The 22,310-nt window shown below is 41.1% G+C and overlaps 1 protein-coding gene across 1 annotated transcript; it reads right to left on the minus strand.

Annotated features, from left to right (window-relative positions):
* Positions 1–1,352: 1,352 nt before the first annotated feature.
* On the minus strand, positions 1,353–21,986 carry LOC131957134 (mucin-2-like). Its single transcript, XM_059321850.1, has 20 exons — positions 21,704–21,986; positions 17,933–19,190; positions 15,641–16,192; positions 14,568–14,861; positions 13,399–13,534; positions 12,569–12,732; positions 11,506–11,687; positions 10,532–10,700; positions 9,757–9,915; positions 9,029–9,160; positions 7,625–7,806; positions 6,899–7,091; positions 6,013–6,192; positions 4,744–4,875; positions 4,368–4,498; positions 3,815–3,985; positions 3,531–3,603; positions 2,842–3,015; positions 2,064–2,201; positions 1,353–1,507 (listed from the first exon to the last, which is right to left on the minus strand). Exons 1-20 carry the CDS (start codon positions 21,764–21,766, stop codon positions 1,353–1,355), a joined length of 4,638 nt encoding a protein of 1,545 aa, XP_059177833.1. The 5' UTR covers positions 21,767–21,986.
* Between the last annotated feature and the right edge of the window lie 324 nt (positions 21,987–22,310).

Raw genomic sequence — 22,310 nt, forward strand, 5'->3', positions numbered from 1 at the left:
CTGTCTTGGACGCTACAGAAAAAAAAAGAGATGGCAAGATTTTTAAAAAAATAATTTATTGGAACTATCGGAGACGTTGATTTCCTAATCTCGTTAATTAAACCAGTTTTTATTAATTTTTAACTGTGATTTATATACCTGATGTGCTAATTGATTGAACTTTAATGTGTATACCCGATATGCTAAAATGTTGAAAATTATTTGTATACCTGAGGTGCTAAAATGTTGAAAATTATTTGTATACATGATGTGCTATAAGGTTGAACAATGATTTGTAAACCTGATGTGCTGAAAGTTATAAATGTGTATACCTGAGGTGCTAAACGGCCCGGCATATTTACTGACAGAACAACCGGCTACTGTACAAGAGAACAACCGCAGCCTGAAACAAGGATACGTGTTTCTATTCAATAAAATGTCTTTCATTCTACACGTTGGCAATGTATTAAACGATGTGCGAGTACAAATAGGCAATTAGATATGTGTTGCAAGCTTCCTAAACAGCTTAGTACTGAATGAACTGTCGAGTTCATCAGCAAATTAGCACCGAATGACCTGCCAAATTCATTACGAAACTAATAGATTTGTATATATCTGATGTCCATTGCGCAACAATAAAAATCCCCAAACGGCCCTCGACAGTAACTCTAGAACCCCTCATTTAGTGAGCAGAAAACACTAAAACCTCTTATTTAGTGGGAAGAGAAAAACAACTCAGATCGAGATTTAGCAGGCTCGTCTCCTCAAACATGGCTGAGCCTAGGTCCGTTTTCACGACATAATTACCCAACATTACACGTTTAATTAATCAGGTCGTCTCAAGCAGGCAGGTGATTAGCAGCTTAAAATTTTAATGTCCACACGAAATTGTAAACCAATATCGTGGTGGGGTCGGGGGGGGGGGAGATGGGTTGAGAGGAGGGGGCTTTGAAGTAAACATTGTTGTTCACCATTTCGTTGTGTGCTTTCAAACACTGAGACACGCATGCGCATCTTTGACCGTCTGGGTAAGGTATTTCTACCAACTCCTCCTCAACTAGAAACTTGATATATTACGGTTGCTAAAGCGAAAAGTTTCGAGTTCGAACCCTCGGGCATATGAGGCTCGTTAGCTGGAACAGCCACTATTCTAGGAGAGACAACTCCAAAATCAAACAACCGCTGCCTTGTAGCTTGTTCTTGGTTGGACAAAGGCTATGGAAGCAAATCCAAAATGAAAAGCAAGCTGAAAGCGGAGTCCATAGCCTCAATGGCACATAACCAGTTGACACGTGTAGTTAATTGAACTGGAGGGGATCCCTTCCAACACTAATATTTAAAACGAAGAAGAAGAAGTCCTAACTACGTTAGTTCTATTTTGAAGCAGGTTTAGAGCTGATGTAGCAGACGACCGAGACCGACCTAAAAGAAGCCCCAGACGGCAGTGGACCGTTGCAGAATTCTTTCTCCGACTTCCGGTTGCAAGAGCTGTCGTTCCCGATCTCAAGCATGACGTCGTCCACCCCACCTAAATAAACAAAGAAAATACCGTGATGATTGGTCTCCTTGATTCTCATACCAATATTTATATTATTTTTTATATAAGTTGATTTTAACCTTTATTTTTAGGCATATTTACTCTTTATCATTTTTCCAATCTCATGAATTTAAAAAAAAAATCTTAATAGTCCAGTAACTACTTGAAGCGGCTCCTTAGTTTCGTTTTTAAATTCTAGTCGTAATCAGTCATAAATTAACCTATTAGAACTATTTATATATATATATATATATATATATATATATATATATATATATATATATATATATATATATATATATATATATATATATATATAATATATATATATAAAATACAAAATAAATTTTTCTTGTGTTCGAAGTATTCTAAGATTGTTAACATGTAGTCTTCTTTTTCAAAACGTTTATTGTAATCAGAAGTTTACCAATGAAAGCTGCATGTAAATCTATAACACAAAGTGTATGTCCGAAATCAAATTTTAATTAGTCATTAAATTCCCCAAGTACAGAATATTCCAGACAAATCTATCAAACTAAGAACCTACTCTGACTTAAGTTGCGGACATTTTGTTCCCAGGATTTGTCTGTGACCCTGTAGGTCAGCTCAAAGTGATTGTCTTTTGCCCTCTTCCACGTACTCATGCTCAGGTAGGAACCAGGCCATGTTCTAAACTTGTCTTGATCTGGGGTGAAGTAGAAAAAACAGACTTCATCATCGATCTTATTCATCGCAGTACAATGACCTGGGTAGTCGCTTCTTTCTTAGTCTGTTTACTTCGGCCAAAATAGGAAATATTGGGGATGGAGGTGGGGGAGGGGAGGGGTGCCGCGAGCGAGAAATGAAGAAATTAACTTGATTAGGGGCGGTATTCAAGGAACGTAACAAACACAATGTATTGTTGTTGTTGTCTGTTTTTTTGTTGTTTTTTTAAAAATAGTTTCTGCCAGATTTTTTTACGCTGGAAGTAAAGAAAGATTATCATTTCGTCAATCACGTCTGAGGACTAGACTTCTAACCAATAAAGTCCTGAGATCGAATCCGGGTTTAAAGTCAGTAGAAAGTCACAGAGTCCACCCAGCTCTGTTGAGTACTTAACTCGAGTTAGGCATAGTGCAGACCACACTATCCCTTCATATGACGAGGTCACAGAAACAGACGAACTATACTTCACCTGCCTCTATAAAATAACCCACCGTCTGATTTATACAATTCCATCAAGAAAGGGGGGATACGACACCCCCGAATTCACCGAGATCCGCCATAAAAGGAAATAACTCACTATAGTATTGACAAAATTCAGAAATGAAAGGGAAACAACTCACCATCATCTTCACAAAATTCCAGCTGACACACCAGGATGCCGAATGCGAGAATCTCCCCGTGGCTGTTGTCCAGCAGACAGCTCGTGCAGACGTTGACCGTGAAGGACGTGTCGTTGAGGGAGTGCTCATCCCTGTTGGCTCGCTGGACAGGAAGTTGGACGATCTCGGCCGGCGCTGGGGGTGGGGGAAAACATGATGGGTGGGGAATCTATGGGTGGGGGTGGGGGAAAACATGATGGGTGTGAAATCTGTGGAGGGGGGGGAATGATGGGTGGGGAATCTATGTGTGGGGGGCATGTAGGGTGTAGGATCTATGTGTGTGTGGGGGGAACATATAGTGGAGGGGGGGGGAATGATGGGCGGGGAATCTATGTGTGGGGGGCATGTAGGGTGTAGGATCTATGTGTGTGTGGGGGGGGGGAACATATAGTGTGTAGGATCAATGTGTGGAGGTGAGGGAAACATGATGGGTGTGAAATCTGTGGGAGGGGGGAAACGTAGGGTGTAGGATCAATGTGTGTGTGTGTGGGAGGGGGGGTGAAAACATGTAGGATGTAGGATCATTGTGTGACATTAGTCACCAAGAAAATATACCTTAGTCACCAAGTAAATATACGTCACTAAGAAAATATACCTGTTACCAAGATATGACGTAGGCGTCCCATTACAATACAACTGGAACTACTCACCACGTGCCAGCAACTCAAAGCTTGTAGAGACGGGAGGTCCGTACTGGTCAACGCCGTCAACTTTTGCACGGATCTGGAATTATGGACAGGATTTTTTTTTACATGAAAGCAGTTTAATTAAGAACGACTTTTTAAAAGAAAAACGTATATGCCTGAATGACATTTTATCCTTAAAGGACGATTTACTTAGAAGACGATTTCAGTTGATAGACGTTATTACCTAAAGACGTTATTACCTAAAAACGTTGTAACCTAAAGACGTTATCACCTAAAGACGTTATTACCTGAAAGACGTACAAGATCTGTGGCGTGACGGTGATGGTGAGGTTGTACGGACGCAAACAGCTGCAGAAGCTGTTGCGCGTGCTACAGCTGTTGGGCTGTTCCTGCTGGGCCTGTACTGTCATGTTGCTGGTCTTGATGAAGTCTGCGCTCTTGTCTTGTCTGAGAATTTTCTGGAATTCGGGAAAAGCATGTGACAGCAGCCAGACAATAAATCCTGTAAGCTTTCGTAGCCTTTTATATCCTAACAAAAACGTGTGTACTTATCTGGATTTTTATTTATCTAAATATGTGGGATTTAGCAGAAACAAATATCCAAAAATGTGTGGAATTTTTATTATTTTTATTTATCTCACTAAATGTTTGATAATTTGTAACCTACGTGATCTATTTAACAAAAAAAAATGTAAATTTTGAAGATGTAATTGATATCACGTGGGGTTGATAAGATTGAAATGACCACGACGACTGATTTGGCTGTTGTGAATTATGTGACTCGTGATTGTTGTGACTGGATAAAGTCACGTGAGTTGTTTGAGGCACGTGAAGACATACCTTTGGCTTCATGATCAGCAAAAAGTTTGAGATCTCCCCATTTTTTTGGTCGTCTGCTGGACAGTTCCAGACGACGGAGACCTGGTTCTGCTGGAAGGACCTGACCTGCAGCACTGACACAGGTCCAGGAGCTTGCAGGAAGAAAGGAAACACGTCTTACATTGGGTCAACTTGGTACAACTATTTGGTACAGAACTAAACTTTCTTTATTCCAATAACGTATCGTTTATTTTCTTTTTTTTTTAAATTCCATTTACAGCAGTATATTTTATTAAATCTACCAAAAGTACATGTTTTAAAAATTATTTTTTCCAACAACAAGTAAATATTCACTGAACGTTGTTAAAACGAGTTGTATCAAAGAAAAATGATTTACCACTTGGCAAGGTTCTGATCAATGGAAGGGAGAGAACTGATGAATTTCCAGCCGCTGAGATGACGCTGATGTCGATCTTGTATTGCCAGAAAGTCTTTAGGTTTTTAAACAGGATGGAACCGCTGTTGATGTCTGATGTAGAATAAAAGTTCAAAGGTTAAGTTACACGGCTGTGGTGGCAATGTTTATTGGGAGACATTATTAATGGGGGGGGGGGTGAATTGGGGGGGGGGGGTGTGAATTGGGGGGGGGGGGGGTTGACGCCATCTAGTGTATGGATAGGTGGGGGGTGATTTTAATGGGGTGACACCAAGTCAAGAATTGCAAAAGTGTATAACGAAATGCGTTATTCACTTTAACAGCGATAACGAGAAAAAAAAACTGCATTATCCAGAGCCCCAAGTAGGTTTTCACAAAAATATCTTCTTTGAAGTTATGATGGTGTGATTAGTATATGTTTTATTGTGTGAGGGTCTATATGTTGTGGGGGCATTTTGTAACTGTGTGGGGTGGGAGGATTGTGTCAGTATATATATATGTGTGTGTATATGTGGTTGTAAGGATTTCATATTCGTGTTACAGGTGGGGATGAATAAACAAAAAATACAAGATTTGTTTATTATAAAAAGAATAAATACACATCTAGTCCAACATTATTCTAAGGTTGTTAAGTAAAGTAAACAAATGTAAAACAACAAAACCTTTATAGAAATAAGCTTTTAAATGCACTAAAAAATAAGAAAATAAAAACCTTTTTTTCTAAAATATGTAAAAGATCTCACAAGCGAACAAAGCTTTTGCTAAAGAAAGTAAATACATTTTATTTTCTTATTTACACTATATTTAAAAGCTTGTTGCTATTATTTTTTATATTTGTTTTATTTTCTACTTTTTAGTGATTCTTAATTTATGAAGTCGACACGACGAAAAAAATATGTGTTTTAAAACACCATTAGTAGCTCGCGATGTCTGAAAGACGAATATCTGCCCCGCGAAAAGCTAGCTAGTTATTGAATATAGAAATCTATCTAGAGATTAAATTTTGTTATCTCCCCTTAGTTTCAAAACCGTTTCAATTAATTTTTAACGACAAATTAAATTAAAAAATAGACTTGTATTGCCACGGAAGTGGAACATATCTGGAATGATTGAACGAAATCGCTGCATTAGAAGTGGGTCAAAATTGAGTTACAAGATTTGCCATAAACCCACAAACAAACAGACAAGCGAACTAAATAAAAGCTTGTAAAAAAGGTTGCTGAGCTTTACCTGAGATTGTTTCGTTGATCACGTGATCGAAAGTCTGCATCACATTGTCAAAGGTCTGCGACTGGTAAACGGTGACCTGGTACACCACGGGGCAGGGCTGGGGGGTCAGCGACGTCCAGGTCAGGGTCAAGGTGCCCTGGGTCACAGCTTCACAGGTGAAACCTTCTGGGACTATGGGGACTGGGGTCAGGAGAGGTTCTCTTGTTATACAGGGGTCAGGAGAAGTTTTCTTGTAATGATGAGGTCATTATTATTTCTCTTGGCATAGGGGAGGGGGGGGGGGGTCAGGAGTTCACTTGTTATGAAAGGGGTAATTGGGATTTCTCTTTATATAAAGGGGGTTAGTATAAGTTATTCTGTTATAGAGTGGTTTAGGTTAGTAGAACGTTCCTGAGTTCAACCAGCTCTAATGGGTACCCAACTCAAGTTAAGAAAAAGTAAAGGTAGCTGGGCAAAGTGCTGGCAACACTATCCCTTCATATGACGAGGTTACAGAAACAGGTAAACTCTACTTCACATTCTCATGTACCGTCAGCTTCGAAAAGTGAAATTTATTTTTAAGTGTACAGAAGATTTTCGTTACAAATAGGATCAGTAGTTAGTGTGTTATAAAGAAGATCAGGAATTTTAGCGTTACAGAACATATCACGCCATTTAAAAATCTCATTGTTTACAAGTAGTATCTAGTAAGCGATGGAAGAAAACGAAAGGTAAAATGCGAAATTCATCATAATTAAAAATAGAGGTTTAATGAAATAATACAAGCAGCAGAAGAACTGAAGTGGACTGATGTATATAATCAGAAATGAAATGTGCTAATAAGTTGTTAGCTAACAGACTCAAAGACTATAAGCAAGAGATTTAAAGGAATCGAACCCCAACCTACCAGATGCTGTCGTGGACTCACTGACTTGCTTGGCCACCCCCAGGCCGACATCGTTGACTGGTACAACCGTGACGGTGTAGGTCTCACACGGTTTGAGTCCCGTAAGGTTAAAGGTCATGGTAGGATCCAGTGCCGCAATGGTTCTAATGTTTGGGTTGGTTGGTTGGCCGCAGACGCTTTGGTCCAGCAGAGACTAAGATAGGGTGTAATTGGTTACACTAATTAACTTTTATAATGATTATAATTGCTGGATATTTTCATCTTATATTTAGATGACTAATTTTTTTGTGTCGAAGGATTTATATTAAATATGTTGATAGATACAAAGAGAAGTAGAAATAAATGGAATAAATACAGATATAAAAACAAGCATCGTATAATACAAAAGTCGAGTCAAATGTGGACGATAAACAAAACTTGTATAACAATATTAAAATAATATGAGCCAATTATACAAGTGTGATCGGTAAGAAAATTTAAATTAAAAATGAAACATAAATACAATGATAAAATGTATGGTCGAAAGTATTGGAAGAAAAAAATGTTGATAGGAGGGAAGAAAAGTTTATGGAGTGAAGAAAAGTTAATGAAGAAAAGAAAAGTTGATGGAGAAAAGAAAAGTTGATGGAGAAAAGAAAAGTTGATGGAGAGAAGAAAAGTTGATGGAGAGAAAAAAAGTTGATGGATAGAAGAAAAGTTGATTGACAGCCTGTGTGTGGTCACTACCTGCGACAGGTTAGCGCTGGACGTCAGGACGTACAGGGCCTGACACGCCGTGTCCCTCGCGCCTCGTACAAAGATGACGTAAGCCTGCAGGGCACCTCGGATGAGTACAGGTGACGTCCAGGTGAGGACCAGACTCTGTGAGGTTCTCTGGGTCACGGTCAAGGACTCGACGGGGTCAGATTCTAGGTCAGGAAAAGATAACTCGATTTATTTCCTATTATAACATTTTTGTTTCTTCTACGTTAATTAAGCAATAGCGCATTCGTTATGGTGAACTGTTCTATTAGAAAATTATAAATTTCAAGGAAGGAATTGGCAAAGGGGGGGAATCGTATCAACTGAACACACATTGGCTATCAGTTGTTTGGAAACTAAAGGGACGACTATGTTTAAATTGTATCAAGTGCTTCATATATTCAAACCAATGATGGATTCGTTAAGTTAATGTTCTCAATACTGAAAGAAAGTTTACTAAATCATGCTACATCCCCTCCACGAGTTCCATGTTCTCACTTCAAATCAATTCCCCAATAACAACACACGTAGCATAATCAGTAAAGCAGCTGAAGGACGTGTTGGGACATATCCCATAATGTCCGGCATATCCCATAATGTCCGGCATATCCCATAATGTCCGGCATATCCCATAATGTCCGGCATATCCCATAATGCCCGGCATATCCCATAATGTCCGGCATATCCCATAATGCCCGGCATATCCCATAATGCCCGGCATATCCCATAATGTCCGGCATATCCCATAATGTCCGGCATATCCCATAATGCCCGGCATATCCCATAATGCCCGGCTTATCCCATAATGCCCGGCATATCCCATAATGTCCGGCATATCCCATAATGTCCGGCATATCCCATAATGCCCGGCATATCCCATAATGCCCGGCATATCCCATAATATCCGGCATATCCCATAATGTCCGGCATATCCCATAATGCCCGGCATATCCCATAATTTCCGGCATATCCCATAATGCCCGGCATATCCCATAATGCCCGGCATATCCCATAATGCCCGGCACGCATGTAGCCTGAGCCGTGACTGCTGCTTGTTGTCACCCACAAGCTTTACGGTACCGCACCAACTAGTGGGGGGGGGGGGGGCAGTAGAGACACATGGTTCTGGTGACGACCTGCAAGTGCCATTTTGAACCCGGTCACCGAACTCGTCATCCACATCAAGAAACATTCATTACCGGCTCAAACTAATCTCATTAGCCAGGGTAACTAGCATTTAACATTACACCGTCAGGTATATGCCTGTATACCTACCCCAGTCCACCACACCTGGTTTAGAGGGGTAGTTCAGTTTTGAACTCGTGACTTACAAGTTAACAAGCTAGGGGTCTATCGCTAGACCACGCCATCATGACTACTAGAACTTACTGGCCGGCAAGGTGCGGTAACTCCCGGGTGTAGAAGGACTTGACCGTCCGGCCGCTGTGTAGGCTAGGATAGACATGTTGTACACGGTGTAAGGCTCCAGGTGGTTGATGTCTCTTCTGGTACTGGTGTATCCTGGGGAACGGCAGGGAACATGTTGGGAACACAAACAAAAAAACTGCGAGGAACTATTCTGATTACAAAACCCGAGAACTATAATATAGCGCGGGCGAAAAGTCTCAGTTTCGATTCAATTTAATGAGACCCTCATGAGACACATACTTATGTTATAAAATCAACGTTTACAAGTACTAGTTTTTATCCAACAACCAAGGGCTGCTTATTATGTAGTTTGGCTCTATAAATATAACATCCTCAACTATCACTTTCATTGGATTTTCCGTCAAGGAAATAATTGATTTTCGAAGTTGTTATAAAAAAAGAAGATGTGATTGAGCATTTATTGATCTGTTTTATTGTGTATAAATCTACATTATTTAAGAATTCCTTAAAGAAAATGTTGACATGTTAACGTAGAATTATATAAATGTGCTGTTGTACCCGGATATTGTTCCAAAATTGTTAAATAAGTTGGATATTATCTCGTTAATAAAATGTAAACAAGCTGAAGAGTACACCGTTTTGCTACGTAAAATGTTGAAAAGTTAGATGCTGAAATGCTGTAAAATGTTGAAAAGTCGGAGGTTGAAAAGTACAAGATGAAAATATACCTGTAACGTTGTATCTCCGTTTGACGGTTTCATTCCTAACTAATGATACAAGCGTGATGACGTAATTGGTGGGGCCAGGGTAGGGGACGGGCGGTGTCCAGCTGATGAACATCTGGGTCACGGTCATCACGACCTTCAGGTTTTGGGGAGTTCCTGGCACTGAAAGTATAAGAAAAGACACAAATCAATGGTCTCCTGTAGTTTAAGGTCAGCATCTTTCTCATACATATTCCCTCTTCCGCTTTACGTCATTGGGTGGAACATACAGGAATTATATGTAACGTTTATGTTTTTGGGTGGAACGTCAACAAAGTGTATATATACATTTAAAAATAATATAAACCGATGTAGCTAAACTTAAACATAATGTAACATATATCTGGGTAACACCCGATGCGATAACTTACAGTGTCCTTGATCTAATGACTTATATGATGTAAAGTTATAGGGACTTTGGTGTCACCCCATCCCTAATGGTTTGACCTTGTGCCTAAAAATGTATTTGAACTTAAGAAGTTATTTTAAAAACTGGAAAAACTGACTTTCTCATTAAATTTAGCTAGATTTTGTTTTGGTGACCCAGCCTTGAATAGTATCAACCGGTGCAGTCCACAACTCAACCTCCAACCCCCCCCCCCCCTCCACCCCCACCCTCTGCCATACGACCTCAGTGCTTGTACAACCGACAAGTGAATGTATCGCTATTTTAAGTAGCTGCTATGGGCTATAAGCTTAGAAGCGCAGTCCACTCGGGTCTGTTGCCATGGATACTCACCAGCCGATGACGTGGTGATATTAAGATGGCTGCTGGCGCCCGTGCAGCTGTCGCTGTAGGGCACCAGCTCAATGGCGTAGGGGCTCGCTGTGTTGAGGGAATCAATCGTGTAGCTCAGCTGGGTCACGTGTTCTTGGATCGTGTCACACGTCACACGGTCGTCTAGTTCCTATGGAGGAGGTTAGGGTTCAGAGGTTAGGGTTCAGAGGTTAGGGTTCGGAGGTTAGGGTTCAGTGTGTTCATGACTGAAGTTCAAGATGTGGCTTGTGTTGGTGGGTATCAGAATAGGGCTGGTAAGTAGGTCACCAACCAGTTCTACGGCTCAATAAAACCTGTATGAGCTATAGAACTGGTTGGTGAACCACTTACTAGCCCTATAGTAGGTGTTGAGTTGATGAGTAGTGTTTTAAGTTAGGTAAAATTAGTTGCTTGAGTAATATGTACACGTATTTGAGTGTTATTTATGTGCTATTTTTTTACGTTATATTCGTATGTTTAATGTTTTCTGTCATGTAGCTACTCATTTAACGTTAATCTACAATGCACCAGACCAAGACATTCAAACTTAGCTTTAACAGACACATACAACAGTCACGCAGTGGCGTAAGCGAGGTCGGGTGTCACCAGGTGCGGCACTTAATGGTGTCACCCCCCAGAGGCGTAGCGACCCTTCCCGGGGACAAACTTTCAAGTTTTCGATTTGCACATCCCCCTCAAACTTTCGATTTGCACCCCCCCCCTCAAGTTTTCGATTTGCACCCCCCCCCCTCAAACTTTCGATTTGCACCCCCCTCAAGTTTTTCTCTATATATCTTGCTATTTTTTGCCTTGGAGTCACCCCCCTAAATGGTGTCACCCGGCGCGGTCCGCACCCCCCGCCTCCCCCCTCGCTACGCTCCTGCAGTCACGTGACGATATATGAACTAAAGTCACGTGAGAGACCACTTGACACATCACAAACGTCTGCTACCCACCAGCACCGACTTGTCTTTGTTGCAGCTCAAGACGTTTCCATACGTGTCCAGACAGGTGGTCAGTGTGGCATTGACCTTGAGCTGGTAGGTCGTGGTGTGACCTTGAGCAGGTGGAAGCCAGGTCAAGGTCACCGAGTTGCTGGTGACACTAGCAGACGTCAGATTTCGAACAGGTCCAGGATCTGAAATAATGTGGGGTGGTCAGAGTTAAGCTTCGATTCAAGTCTGTTGCTTCGTTTTTACTTTCTCATATACAAAGTATATAGTAAGTATTGTAATCGTCCAAACTATGGTAGTCGAGATTTTAACAAATGTCGAAGTTTTACACCTCCCTGAGTCGGAAAAACTTATTTTTTTGCAAATTTGTCTGCATGTCTGTGTGTCTTTTTGTATGTGTGTGTGTCTGTGAACACCATAACTTGAGGAACGTTTTAGAAATGTTCACGAAATTTCAATTATAAGTATGTTATGAAATATCTAGTTCTCTATCAACTTTTGGGCTATTTTCTGTATTTTCTGTTACCCAAAAGCCGATAACTTGATTACCGTTTATGTTAAGTGAACAAAATTTCACATTTAAATATTAGATTGTATGTGCAGATTTCTAACAAATTTTGAACACCACCTGATACTGTTATAGATTTTAGAATATTTAAATACAAATTTAGGCAAGAAAAAACAAACATCGACCAACCATAGTTAAAGAAAATTGATGTTTACTATCTTTTTTTTATGTTAGAGCTTAGAAAAAGAAAACAGTTGTGGACGTGTATAGAGCACCTTACAAAAGCTGAGGCAAAAGTTATTGCCTGTAGGAGTTCAAATAGACGGACACCAACTTACCTTGACACCGTGTGTTGACTTTATACCCCACACAAATAGACGGGCACCAACTTACCTTGACACCGTGTGCTGACTTTATACCCCACACAAATAGACGGGCACCAACTTACCTTGACACCGTGTGCTGACTTTATACCCCACACAAATAGACAGGCACCAACTTACCTTGACACTGTGTGCTGACTTAATACCTAACACAAATAGACGGACACCAATTTACCTTGACACCGTGTGAAGACTTGATACCCCACAGGCCTGCTAGACTCGAGGTTGTGGGATCCAAACAACAGCACAGAAATGGTGATGTTGTAGTTCATGGCTGGCTTCACATGGTCCAGTTGTAGGTGAGTACAGTTGAACGTGTGGTTGTTGGCCTTGTGGCACCTGTAGTGGACAGATATAGCACCATGTACATGTCTGACAGTTATAGCACCATGTACATGTTTTTCTCCTTAGATATAGATAAAACGCTGTACACAAGTGTGGCGGGTATAGCACTATTCACACAACTATAGCACCGTGCAGACAGGTATAGCACCGTACACTCAGGTATAGCACCATACACTCATGTATAACACCGTACACACATGTATTATATAGCACTGTACACTGGTATAGCACCGTACACCCCACGTATAGCACCGTACAAAGGTATAGCACCGTACACACCACGTATAGCACCGTACACCCCACGTATAGCACCGTACAAAGGTATAGCACCGTACACACCACGTATAGTACCGTACACCCCACGTATAGCACCGTACAAAGGTATAGCACCCTACATACCGGTATAGCACCATACACACAAGTATAGCACCGTAAAGACATTGTTTTATACCCGGTTTTTTTTTAATAAATAGCAACTGTTATTATTATCTGTGGTAATTTGTATTTTCTTTTTCTTCCGTTCAGTACAAAACAAGTGTTCATTTTATTTAAATTTCGTATTTTACCACCTATCCCCAACTGAACCACACTAACTTTATCGCAAAAAATTCTGACAACCAGCCTCCCCCTCCCCCACCCCATAAGTATAAATGGACGTACACAGTACGATGGAACACGTCAATCTCGGTGATGTTGGCGCTGCAGTAGCTGAAGTTGCCGTCTGGTGCCGCAAACGTCACGATGGTGCTGTCTGGCAGCGGCACTGGTGACGTCATGGGTCCAACGTCTGGTGGTGCTGTGGGATAGAAATCGGTCGTCTGCAACGGGTCTATAACAGGTGATCAACAGCAGGTGGTCAATAACAGGTGGTCAATAACAGGTCAATAACAGGTCAATAACAGGTGGTCAATAACAGGTAAATAACAGGTCAATAACAGGTGGTCAATAACAGGTCAATAACAGGTGGTCAATAACAGGTGTATAACAGGTGGTCAATAACAGGTCAATAACAGGTGGTCAATAACAGGTCAATAACAGGTGGTCAATAACAGGTGTATAACAGGTGGTCAATAACAGGTCAATAACAGGTGGTCAATAACAGGTCAATAACAGTTGGTCTATTACAGGTTTATAATAGATGGTCAACAACAGGTGTATAACAGGTGGTCAATAACAGGTCTATAACAGGTGGTCAATAACAGGTGGTCAATAACAGGTGGTCAATGACAGGTCTATAAGAGGTGGTCAATAACAGGTGGTCAATAGCAGGTGGTCAATAACAGGTGGTCAATAACAGGTGGTTAATAACAGGTGGTCAATAACAGGTGGTTAATAACAGGTCTATAAGAGGTGGTTAATAACAGGTCTATGACAGGTGGTCAACAAACGGTCTATAACAGATGTTCAATAATAGGTGTCCAATTGCAGGTCTATAACAGTTGGTCAATAACAGGTCTTTAACATGTGGTCAGCTGAAGGTTAATTGTGTGACGTCAACAATGTGTTTCAAATTTACAGAGCATTTGTCTGTCCGTGTTGTAGCATTTCAAATTGAGCCATGAATGTTGAGATGTATACGTTCTAGCTAGCCTGTGTGAATTGCTTTTTTTTGTGTTTTTTATGTTGTATCTGGTTTAATTTTTATTCTTTATGTTTTCTGTGTACGGCATGGTAAAAGATTTTTTGTTTTAACGCCTGTTTTAACTTATGACCATGTGCCAATGTAAACGTTTACCGGTTCATTACTGACAGTGTCAGTGTTGTCAAATGTCAAGGTTCCCACGTGTCAACGTTGCCACGTGTAAATGTCGCCACGTGTCAATGTTTACCTGTGTTGGTCACCACCGCCTGCATGTCAAACATCAGCACCCTGCCAGCACCCCTGTCTGGTTTCAGCACCAAGGTCACCCTGACCTTGTACCAGGTCCCAGGCTTCAAATCAACGATGGTGACGTCACTGGTGTCCACGAGGCGATCTCTGACGTCACCGCCGTCGAGCGCAGACCACGTGACGTTGTAGGACACGCGAGCATCCGGGTACGATTTGCTGGACGGCCATGACAGACTGACATTCCTTGACGACCTTTGTATGACGGTGGGAATTTGTCTGTCATCTTGTGTGTCTGAAGGTAAAAAAAATGATACAAAATATTCTACTAAAACAATGCTGACTTTAGTAAAACAGACGCTATCTTACAACTCAGGCGTTTTACATAAGAGTGCAGGCATTTTATGTTAGATATCAAGATGTAATTATAATCTAATCAGATAATTAAATTGCCGATATTTCTAAAAAAAAATTATCCTTAAATTGAACCTTGAATTGTTGTACTTGTAATCGAAGTTTTTATTTACTTACACGTGGAGCAGTTACCGCTAGGTGACTGGTATCGATCCCATGTGCACACGCACGTGTTGTTGACGCATTCACTGCCCTCGATGGCCTTTGCGCATGCGCTTGGGTCCTGCTGGCATTTGCCGCCTAGACTGGTGGGAGTTGTTGGGCGAATGGTTGTGGTATCTGTTGATGATGACGATGGTGATGGTGATGATGTGGGCAAGGTTGGAGCGCCAGTGGTGGCTCTGGTAGACAGGCTGGGTTGAGCGGTTGATGGGGCGGGTGTTGGGGGTGTCGCTGGCGTTGATGGTGTTGTTGGTGTTGTTGGTGTTGTTGGTGTTGTTGGTGTTGTTGATGTTGTTGGTGTTGTTGGTGTTGTTGGTGTTGATGATGTTGTTGGTGTTGTTGGTGTTGTTGGTGTTGATGATGTTGTTGGTGTTGTTGGTGGTGTTGGTGTTGATTGTGTTGTTGATGGTGATGATGATGTCATTGGTGATGTTGTTGATTTCGTCGTTGGTGTTGGTGTTGTTGATGGTGTTGTTGTTGATGGTTTCGTTGTTGATCGTTTCGTTGTTGATGGTGGCAGTGGTGATATTGTAGATGGCGTCGTTGATGGTGTTGTTGAAGATGGTCTCATTGTGGATGGTGTCATTGATGATATTGTTGAGGGCGTCGTTGATGGTGTCGTTGATGGTGTTATTGTTGATAGTGTTGAGGTTTTCATTGCTGACGTCGATGAAGTTGTTGTAGGTGAAGTTATTGATGATGTCGTTTCTAACAACATTGGTGTTGTCGTTGGTGTAGTTAATGCTGATGTACTGGATATTGGTGTTGATGTCGTTGATGAAGTTGTCGATAAAGTTATTCCTGCTTGTGGTGGCAATGTTGTTAGTGATGTTGTAGGGGCTGACATCGTTGCCGCTGTTGTTGTCGCTGCTGATGTATTTGTTGCTGGTGCTGATGTGGTTGTTGGCGGAGAAGTAGTTGGTGATGTCGTTTCAGTTGTTACTGACGATGTTGCTGTCGTTTTTGGTATCGTTGTAGATGTCTCTACAGATGGTGACGAAATCGTTTGTGCTGATGTTTCTTGAGTTGGTAAAGATGGTGTAGATGATACTGTTGATGGTGATAAAGTTGGTAATGTTGATGAAGGTGGTAAAGTTGACGATATAACAGATGGCGTGGATGTTAATGCTGACGTTTGTGATTGTAAACTTAATGTTGTCGTAAGGTAAATTGTTGATGATGTTGTAGATGAAAGTGTCGATATTGATGAGGTCGATATAGCTACTGAGGATTTCGGAGGTGTTGTTTTTTGTATAACTTTCAATGATGCTGTTGTGGATGATGTGGGTATTTCGGTTAATGATGTTGTAGTCGGTACTGTTGATGCTGTTGTTGTGAGCGGTGTTGGTGGTGTTGTAATGAAAGTTGAAGCTGCAAGTGTTGTAGTACTGGTTGATAGAGACGAGGGACTAGAGACGTGCAAGGTGCTTTCTGTGGTGCTACTGGTGCTAGATGGTGCTGAGGTAGTGGTGGGTGGTTTAGTGGTGATAGAGACGTGTGGTTGTGATGTGGTCGTGGATGTAGGTGTGGTTTGTATACTTTGTGTGGGTGTGGTAGATGTGTTGGTTGCTTTAGACGAGGTAACTCTAGTGGCTGGGCTTGGTGTCGCTCTGGTGATGACGTCAGGGCTTGGGGTAAAGACTTTATGCCAAGTCCCGCTACTCTGTGAGACTTGTGGGGAGATAATGTTTGAGGTAGGTACTTGCGTTATTGTGCTTGGATTGGATGCAGTGGTTTTACTGGAGGTGGATGCTACAAGTGTGGTATTGGTGCTAGCGTTAAGCTTGTTAGTTGTCTTAGATGAAGTGGGTTCTTCAATTCTTGTATTTTTATTATAACCCCACGTGAATTGATTGGGGGTGGTGATTTTAGTGGAGTTACTTGAAGCAGGGGTCGTAATTAAAGTATTATCACTGGTTTCTTTGGTTGGAAGAGCAGCGGTTATTTTAACGCGTTGGCCAGTTGTGGCCTTGGGAAGTGTATACGTGTTGAGGTTAGAGGTGTATGTTGAGCCGTGTTGGTAATCACGTGACGTCGCGAATTTAGCTTTATCGAAGGGCCGGGTAATTAATGGAGACGACACGGTGATCAGAAAACTGCTTGGGTCAGGGCTTACACTGTCCAATGTCTTGGATGTGATGTGGTTGGGATCAGTGCCAAGTGAGATCGGTTTTGTTTTCAGGGTGGTGTCAGAGAAAAGTCCAATTGTGGCTGTACTTGTGTCTAAGACAGGTGCTATTGTGGCCTTACTTGTGTCTAAGACAGGTGCTACTGTTCTCTGGGTGTTGCCTGAGACAGGTGCTATGCTAGTCTTGTCGGTGAGTGCAGTCAGTTCAGCGCTGTGTGTCGTATGCTCAGACTGTAGTCTTTGTCTATCGTGTACGCTATTGGTGAGTTCTCTTGGGATTTCACTTGGGATGAGAGAGGACATTGGTGTTGACACAACCGTCGTTTCGAATGTTGTTGGGAAGTTAACGTCCGTGTTTGGTTTAAAACTGTTAGATTTCATTAACGTCGCATGGTCGGTTTTAGTTCTTGGTGAAGTTGAGTTGTAAGAATTAGATAGATATAAATTATCAGTTGTTGGTGATGTTGTGTTGTTTGGTACTGGTGCTGCTGTGTTGTATACTTTGTTTTCATGTGTTTGTACATGTTTGTTTTGCGTTATTTGCAAATTAGTTTTTGGAGAGAGCGTGGAGGTAGGTGCAACTTCTGTAGATTGAGTGGTAAAGGGTGCCTTGGTGAGAGAATCAAGATTTGATTGGCTGAGTGTGGTGGGATGAACAATACCTGATGAGGTTTGTCTTGGCGTTGCTGATTGGCTGCTGGAGTCTTGAGGCTTGGTGGAACTAGTTAAGGTAGGAGGTGCTGACGTACGAGTGGTGCTGGGTGCTGATAGAGTGCTGCTATGTGAGGAGGGTGGGGTGCCGGAGGTGACGAGCGTGCTCGCGGAGGTGGCAGGAGAAATGCGGGGTGTTTTAAGCGTGGTGTCTGTAGCTAGGTGAGCGTGAGAGTCTGGCGTGGTTGGAGGCGTGGAGTGTGGTGTCCTACGCGGGGTGTCTGTGTGGCTAGACTCGGATGTTGGTGCTACAGCTGAAGTTGTTGATGCTGTTGAATCTTGTGGTGGTGTACCACTAGGATCCGGGTGGAGAGTTTCAGAAGGTTTTGCTCTTGTTGAATGTAGAGTAGTGTCGATTTTTGTGGCAGTTGATGACGTTATAGACGTTTCTCTTGTGCTTGACGCGGTGCTAGAAATGGCAGTTCTGCTGTAGCTTGTCGTAGTGGATTTGTCTGTGCCCAAATTCGTTTGTTTCGCTACGCTCCCACCATTAGACAAAGTTACTGTGGGTGATCTAGTATCCACGGGTAACTCAGAGTAAGCTGAGGATGTCATAGTACTTTTGGTAGGTGTGTCAGCATGTGTAGTTGACGCAACACCGTACACAGTAGATGTGTCATGGTACCCGGTCGGTGTGTCCAGGCTCACACTCGACGTGTCAGGTTCCACATTCAGATCTTTCTTAAATTCTTTTCCAGAAATGTCAGGCAGTGATGCCTCAACAACTGGATTTCCTTCATCCGGTAAAGTCTCAGTAAACTCCCCTTTATCATTGCTAACTGTTCCGGCATCTTTCCTAAAGCTGTCGACATCACTGCCCACCGAAAAGACCTCGGAAGATTCGCTCGGAATGTCCCTCTCTTCTTCCAGCAGGGGCACGGCGCTGTAGTCTATCGTGCCCCAGGGGTTAGACTTAAACAAGATCTCTGTGGTTGTCTCAGCGTCAGGCGGCAGGTCTGTGCTCCATGGGAGCTCGACCTCTGGAGTAGCTGGCAGCTGGGTGGTTGTCGTAGAACGCGTTGTCATGGAAACGCTGGTTCTAGATCCAGGACCCGGCGTGGGAATAGGTCTTACATCTGTTGGCTGCGGTGGTCTTGGTGGTGCTGCTGGTCGAAGGTTACGTGGAACTGATGACGTCATTGGGTCAGTGCTAGACGCTACTGGCCTGGGTTTTGGTGTCCATTGGATTATCGCGCTAGCGGGATTAACCTTTAAATTTAAGTGGGGAAAAACATCTGTTTTAATTTTAAATACAAGTGCTCAATATAACACCTCAATCACCCCCAACCCACACTCTTACCAAATGTACAACTGAAGCACACATCCCCCTCCTATTCATCATACACACTCTCATTCTCACAGTTGCAACACCTACATAAACTGAGCAGTCATTGAAAGCAATTTAAACAAACAAAACAAACAATATTCTAAAAACATGTCATTCACATTATTTAAAAAATATTTTAGTTTACATCTTACCTAATTAAACGATATTTTTGTTTGGTCTTCATGATATTTGGTCTAAAACTTAGTTGTTTTATGGGCTAGCTTTTTTAACAGTAGATCCAATACATTGATTTTGTTTTTGTTACATATTAGCAACTAGGTTTATATATATGTACTTAGGTTTTGTTATATCTTTTTAACACTAGCTTTTATATTTTTTGTAGATGAGTACACATCTCTGCTTGATAACCTCACACAAGATATTGCTAAACCTATTATTTGATGATGTTTATCATGTTGCTGATGTAATACTAGCATTACAATAGTTGTGTACCTTTCAAAAGAAATGTATTGTTACTTCCCTTATTAGGTGTTTCCAAAAATAACTCGGATGTGTTCTTTGTTTCGGGTTGGATTCTCTGACGTTTTTGTGAGGATTGTGACGGGGGTGGGGTGGAGTAGGGATGGGGGTAAAATTTTACTAAAAACTGACATTATTTACAAACGACACCAAAGACATATTACAAAACTTAATGTAAAACCACTGTAAATAGACGTTCGACTTTATTCTTAACTTTAACTGCGTCTTTCGTACTAATGGCTGCTACTTTTTATTTTAAAAATCGTGTTCTGTTAGGAAAATTCTAACGTGTATTTTTTCTATTACTTTTCTGAAGTTTAAGGGTATTTCATGTTTTTAGAATTTTTGATAACTAAACAAAATTTAAGGAAACATTTTTTTTCGTGGAAAAAATTGTTAAAGAAACATGGCGCATCTAGTTCAAAATGATACATTTATTTTAAAGTTTTACATGGAAATGGTTTATTTAAAATAATGGTGGCTCCAGAAAATAAATTAAACCAAAGTTTGTCTTACTAAAACTTCAGTTGTAAGGTCGTTTTGATATAAGTAAACAGAAATGTAGCTTTAAACGCAAAAAATTGTATTCTTCGTTTAAACATTGATAGCTAAAATATAAAATTTGTGATTTTTTTTCAGCTTCAGTTGTTGCTTTTTACGGCCACAAGGGGCCACAATGGGCCACAATGGGCTATAACGGGCCACACTGGGCCACAATGGGCCACAACGGGCCACACTGGGCCACAATGGGCCACAACGAAGGCCAACATGACAAAAACAAGTTTTTCATGCATGTCAACTAATGATTGGGAGCCTCTCATTAAACAAACCGGATGCCACTAACTACTCCAAGACTGTGTACCGTATTTGGTGTAATTAATACGCTGGTGTTTGAACATTTGAATACAACACGGCATACAACAAACTGGTGACTTCTATCTGAATCTAACTCGTGATGAACATAGACGTATTTTTTAAATTAAACATTACTTAATGCAGGTTAACTATGGTCTTGTTAAATTATTGCTAATATGGTAGATGTGATGATAGCCGTATGTGATTACCATATTCATTTTATTAATTTTTAAAGCCCTAAGATTGGTGGATATATAAAAATGCTAGACGCATTAAATAAGTTTGGTAAAGCGATAGTTAATTGGCATAAAATTCTTATGACAATTACAAGGTATACCTGCCATGCGTGAGAATGCTAATGATATATGTTTTATTATCACTTATACCCTCATACACCACACTGCAGCTACAATTTATTATCTAATAGTAGTATGTGATAACTATATCCTACAATTTATTATCTAATAGAAGTATGTGATAACAGTACATTTTAGATTACTTTCAAGGCGTGAAAAAAAAAGTGATCTAATAATTTAGTGATTAGTATTTGGCCTAAAAGTTTATGGATAAGAATTTGGCCTCGATTGTACAATACATTATCACCTCAATATCACACCATACCACCTGTGTGTAGTTACGTTAATGGCGCTAATGCTGTCCATTTTTCAATCATAAATTGAGAAGGACGATATGCTGCTTTTTTGTTACGTTATGATCATAAAATAAATTTTACAGTAAATTTTAGGCTCCGCCTTTGGCTAATATTTAGTCGAATTTAGTCGCCACCTTTGGCTAATATTTAGTCAAATTTAGGCTCCACCTTTGGATAATATTTAGTCAAATTTAGTCTCCACCTTTGGCTAATATTTAGTCAAATTTAGGCTCCTCTTTTGTCTAATATTTAGTCAAATTTAGTCTCCACCTTCGGCTAATATTTAGTCAAATTTAGGCTCCTCTTTTGTCTAATATTTAAACAACATATGCTTATACTCTAATCAACACTCAGTTTATCCAACTTTTAAATTTAAAGAAAAAATAATGAACAAGTCCAGTATCTCACCTTGATCAAAATCCCCAAACTGAACCAAATGAAACAGAAATGTTTTAGTCCAAACCGTATCATGTTGTGTGTGGTGAACGTTTTCTTTGTGAACCATCAAAGTTCAGGGCTGGTTGAGTCGGTCTTTGTTGGCACTGGAGAGACTGTAGCCAAATCTTAGACCCAGCATGGTCGTGGTGCCAACCTCAGGGTAAACACGGTCATCACGTGATGGTGGTTGTGGTCTAGTGGTGCTGACGGTGGTGGTCCATCACTGAGGGCTGGGGTTGAATGATCGCTGAAAACTGCGATTCATTGATGAAGATGTGGCGATGTGAAGATGGCGGTCGGGGCTTCAGGACGGAAGTTTCTCCCGGCCTGAATGAGTCAAGTGGCATCAGGGGCGGCGACCCCATGGTCAGGTGCACTTGGTCGTAGGGGGATGGGTTTGGTTGGCGCATCAACTGGCATATGGCTGCTGATTATCATATTTATCTGTCAATCGCTACTGACATATATCGATGGCCACTGATATATATATGTATATATATATACTAGGCATACTGCCTAGCTTCGCTTAGGTTTTTAAATAACATTTGAGAATTTGAATACTTAATTATTTAGCGAT

The sequence above is a fragment of the Physella acuta genome, unplaced genomic scaffold, assembly GCF_028476545.2.
Source record: "Physella acuta isolate Inbredline_101_S28 unplaced genomic scaffold, ASM2847654v3 ptg001211l, whole genome shotgun sequence".
Lineage (NCBI taxonomy): Eukaryota > Metazoa > Mollusca > Gastropoda > Physidae > Physella > Physella acuta.